This window comes from Penaeus monodon, chromosome 1 (genome assembly GCF_015228065.2).
Source record: "Penaeus monodon isolate SGIC_2016 chromosome 1, NSTDA_Pmon_1, whole genome shotgun sequence".
NCBI lineage: Eukaryota > Metazoa > Arthropoda > Malacostraca > Decapoda > Penaeidae > Penaeus > Penaeus monodon.
Genome location: NC_051386.1, coordinates 21,002,110 through 21,007,119, shown reverse-complemented (window position 1 = coordinate 21,007,119; position 5,010 = coordinate 21,002,110). Strand labels below are relative to the sequence as shown.

At 47.0% G+C, this 5,010-nt stretch overlaps 1 protein-coding gene across 2 annotated transcripts; it reads left to right on the top strand.

The window, feature by feature from the left end:
* The first annotated feature begins 66 nt into the window (after window positions 1-66).
* LOC119569768 lies at window positions 67-2,067 on the top strand. 2 transcript variants are annotated; one of them, XM_037917853.1, is made up of 2 exons: window positions 67-527; window positions 1,290-2,067. In XM_037917853.1, exons 1-2 carry the CDS (start codon window positions 191-193, stop codon window positions 1,547-1,549), a joined length of 597 nt encoding a protein of 198 aa, XP_037773781.1. In that variant the 5' UTR covers window positions 67-190; the 3' UTR covers window positions 1,550-2,067. The 2 variants fall into 2 exon arrangements, with proteins under 2 accessions (XP_037773781.1, XP_037773743.1); XM_037917815.1 differs by having other exon boundaries at window positions 1,287-2,067.
* Window positions 2,068-5,010: the final 2,943 nt, after the last annotated feature.

Here is a 5,010-nt window from a genome sequence, read left to right as displayed (position 1 = left end):
AAAAATTATCTTTACTCTCGACAGCTAGCAACGACGGCGTAGTTCGTTCGAAAGGAAGCCAGGAGCGGAAAGCCTATCAGTTGAGGTCAGAGCTCCATTCAGACAGGCACGTTCACTAATTCTCCAGAATAATCTTTAAAAAAAAAACTAAAGAAAACATTAAGAATAAGCAAAGAAACGCTAAGGAATCATGATGGCCAGAATCCAGGTATTGCTTGCAATGTGCTTGCTCGCCAAGTGCTTCGGAAACTGCGAGGGGAAGGAGGAGAAGAAAGACAGCCCTCGCGCTGCTCAAATAACAGACCCCGCGAAAAACGAAGCCAAACCGTTCCTGGAGGTCATCGACTTTGTTCCCTTGCATCCGAGAAAAGCCAAGGAACATTGGTTCAACCTAATTATCACGTTCGGGAGGAATAATCATCCAGGAGGGCGTAACGATGGCTTCCCTGAAATCGTGGGGGTCGAGCCAGCCAAGAACATGCCCGAGACAGCGAAGGACAACAACACCGACGAATGGCTGAGCAACAGTAAGGAACCCGTGTTATGCGTTACTGTTGAGGAAAAATGTTTGCTACCGTGCGGTGTGGAGACGGTGGGTTTCTTTTTAGCTGGGGTGAGCTAGATGGGTATTCTCTTGGGTGAGATATGGTATGATGTGGTTAGGTAAGGTAAGGTAAAGTTAAATTCAGCTAAGCTAAGCTAAGCTGAGGTGTGCGGTTGAGGCGACAGCGCTTACACCCAACACGACCCATGTTATGCGTTGCTGTTGAAGATGGGCACTTGGTACCATGCATTGGAGGTGGTGGTAAATTGTATATGCTCCCGGAGTCTCTTCTTCAGTAAAAGTGTATTATGGTAAGGTATGTAAGTTAAGGTTAGCTTAGGTGTGTGCGGGAGGGTCGATAGCGTAGGCACTCTACACTTTTGCTCGGCTGCACCCATTCAGCCTAGTAAAATTTAGTTTTAAGTATTTTGGAGTTAAATTATACACTTAGAAACTAAACTCAATAATTTTCCATTCCTATAAAAGTAGCGCTACAAAAAATATCTTTAAAATTTCGATTCTAGTATAGAGTGACAGGACTAGAGTTTCATAACTAATAACTGCTCAATGATTAATGGTTTTTAGAATTTGGTGCAGCCGAAATTCTATTATACTGAATAGTAGAGGCTGAGAAGGGGTAACGAACTCAGGGAGGGGAAGGAAGGAAAAAAGAGGAGGGGAAATGGAAGGAAGTATGAGGGTCATCAGGAGTAATGCGAACTGTAACCATTGTGTCTTCCAGCAGTGCTGTACGTCGCCATCGCCATCGCCATTGCCCTATGCCTATCAATAGTCGGCCTCCTCGTGACCATTGGATATTACCAGAAACACAAGCGGTTCATCGTCACCAGTAGATCCTCTTCCCTTGCAGGTGCCTCTTCAGGTTCCTCCTTATCCAGCGCCAAAGGGCGTCTCTATCCCTCCCGCTCTGGCCTGGCTAACATAAAGCTCGTAGCCAGCCAATTGGACGAGAAAAAGAATGGTGATTTCATCAGGCTCATCTAAAGCTCAACTCAACCCATTCCCCTTTTTATATGTATAAAAGGTATGAATGAGAATGAATATCTTCACAATACAAGAGATGTATTTGACCGGATTCGATATAATCGAAATCGATATTCATTTTCATTCATACTTTTCATACATTTGTCAACATGAATACGGTTCATCATTCACCTTTATTAGGTTCCTTGAGATAACGCCAGAGTAGCAATAATTATTACATATTTTGATTGCTAGTCACAGCATCAGGGGTTTAACTATTGCCTTTGTGATTATCACTTGGAGCTTAATGAGTGCAAAGCTTATTTCTTTGCAGTTATTTAGGCAAAAGAGAAAGCAATGTATAATGAACTGTTGGACGTAGAACCATTGTAATAATCATTTCCTTTGTATAAGATTGCCTAGACAGGATGAGTGTAAAAACAGATTGGTAACTGCTTACATTGTATGCTATTTGGAACGAAACATTTTTCTTATGATTCTTTACATTTGTAATAGATTTGAATAAAAGCAGAATGCTTCTACTGTCTTATTTCACATTCGTTTAAAACTCTTAGTATTTTTATTATGCAAGTACATTTAGTGAATTTCCTTTATTTAACACACCACACACACACACATATCACTACCGCTGTCACCTTGATAAAGAATAGTCAGTTTTCTTTTTAAAGTAATTTTATAAGGTTTCCATGTCACCTGATCAAGATCATATTCTTTAACTTTTTTTTTTTCGTAACATATAAATGAATATACTGGGGGGAAGGGGGTTGTCCCTCCCACCCAGCAAGCAAGGCGGGATTGGAACGAGAGTTACTCGCCCCATCCTGCGCCCCGGCGCAGGATGAAGCTTGTGGGGCAAAGCACTCAGGAACCCCACAGGCGGATGGGCGGCCCCACAGCCCGCCGAACCCCTTTATTTGGGGCAGCGTCGGCGAGGGCTGCAGAGGTGGCATGCACCCGGAGTGACCACCCGAGGTTTAGTCTCAGGCGAGCTTTCCGGGTAAGCGCTTGGAACATCCAGTCCTTGCAGGATGACAGGTTACTTCTGCTATTGCGGGAATTGAAGCGACTGGGAGTTGAGGTGGCTGCCCTCTCGGAGGTGAGAAGACCTGGTAGCGGCATGATCAGTATGGGTGGGTACACCTACTGCGATGGTCACCACCTCCAGGGTGTAGCCATAGCCATCTCCAGCCGACTTCAGTCCTCGGTAGTTGAGGTGACACCGATTGATGAGCATATTATGGCATTGAGACTGAAGCATGCTTTTGGTTTCGTGTCTTTTATTGCTGTATACGCTCCTACCGATGTATGTAAACTTGATGTGAAAGGGGCATTCTATGCCAAACTCGCATCTGTGGCAGACAATTGCCCCCGGCGAGATATTCGCATTGTTCTGGGCGACTTCAATGCAGGGTCCGGCTGTGACCGAGATGGCTATGAGATGTCTGTCGACCCCCATGGCTCGGGAGCTGATCCCAGCAGCGAGAATAGCCTCCTTCTCTGGGACTTTGCTAGGTCCCTGAAAATGAGGATCTCTGGCTTCTGGTACCACCGCTTCAGCCCACATCACTGGACATGGTACAGTGATACAGGTACAGTGGCCAAGGAGATCAACCACATTCTTGTTAGCACATGATTGAGGATCCTCCAGAACTGCAGGGTATACCGGAGTGCCGAGTACTGTGGCACTGACCATAGGCTGGTTGTGGCTACCCTGCGGGTCCACTTCAAAACTCCCTGTCCCTCCAGTGGCCACGCTAAGGTGTTTCACCTGGACAGACTAAGGGAGGAGGAGTGTACCCGTGGGTTCACCATGGCAGTCTCTGACCGATTCACAGAACTCGACAACCTGATGGACCCAGTTGCTCTGTGGGAGTTTTTCAAGCGCATAACACTTGAAGCAGCCAGGAGTCCATTGGCGTACGCCCGAGGGCAAGGCCGAATTCCATCTCCCTGGAGACATTAGAGGCCACTGAAGCATGTGACATGGCTCGGCTATATGGTATTCAAGTCTTGCATCGCTCCATGGTGCGTAGGGTTCAGACACTGCTGGGAAGGGACAAGGAACAGTTCATCAGGAATCTTGCTGAGGAGGTTGAAGGCCATTTCTTCGTAAACGACCTTCGCCCTGCCTACGAAGCCCTGAGGAAGCTGAACTACAAGCTCTCCTCACAGATGACTGCAGTCCGATCAGTGGATGGACGGATCATCTCAGATCATGTTGGGGTTCGTGAACAGTTTGAGCAGTTGTACCAGGTAGACCCTCCAACAGTTAGCTTGGATGCAAATGATGTCACAATACCTGTGCCGGACCCACCCATCAGCAAGGAACCTCCTACCCTAACAGAGGTTAGGATGGCGATTTCCAGTCTGAAGAGAGGGAACGCTGCAGGAATATGTGATATCCCTGCTGAACTGCTAAAGGCTGGGGGTGAACATATTGCTCGAGGCCTACATACAGTCCTGACTGCCATCTGGCAGTCTGGTACCATTTCCCTGACCTACTGAGGGGCGTGGTCATCCCTCTCTGGAAGGGGAAAGGGGATCGATGGGATTGTAGCAACTACTGTGGTATTACACTGCTCAGCATACCAGGCAAAGTTCTCGCCCACATTCTTCTGAAAGGCATCAGAGACCGGAGCAGTCTGGATTTATGCCTGGCAAGTCCACAATAAGACCGTAAACTAGTGCTTCGAGTAATTGTGGAATGCCGTCGTGAGTTTGGTCGTGGGTTGCATGCAACCTACATCAACCTTCAGAAGGCGTTTGACTCGGTGCATCGGGAATCGCTATGGGAGATCCTGAGACTCAGGGGAATTCCAACACAGATTATTGGCTTAATAGAAAGCCTGTATACTGGTACTGAAAGCTGTAAATTGTGGTTGGGGTGTGTTGAACTTCTTCCCTGTTCATTCAGGGGTGAGGCAAGGCTGTGTCCTTGCACCAACACTTTCCAACACCTGTATTGACTGGATAATGGGCAGAGCTACCAGCCAAAGTCAGTGTGGGGCAACATTAGGCAATATCAAACTTGACTTTACCGATGATGTTGCTATCCTATCTGAGTCTTTGGAGTCACTGGTGGTGGCTCTTGATGCATTTAGCAATGAGGCGAAGTCCTTAGGCCTAGAGGTCTCCAGGACCAAGGCCAAGATTCAGGACTTTGGGGGCCTGTTAGGGGAACCTGTTCAATCGATCCATGCTTACGTTGAAGTTACAGAGAGTATTACATACCTTGGTAGCATAGTCCATATCTCTGGGCTGTCAGACCAAGAAATCAATAGACAGATTGGTCTAGCAACAGGAGCCATGAATTCGATCAACAAGAGCATTTGGAGATGTCGGTACCTATGCAGAAGGACCAAGCTGCATGTCTTCAAGGCCTTGATACTGCCAGTTTTGCTCTATGGAAGCGAAACCTGGACGCTATCCAGTGTCTTGGAGTCTCGCCTTGATGCCTTTAG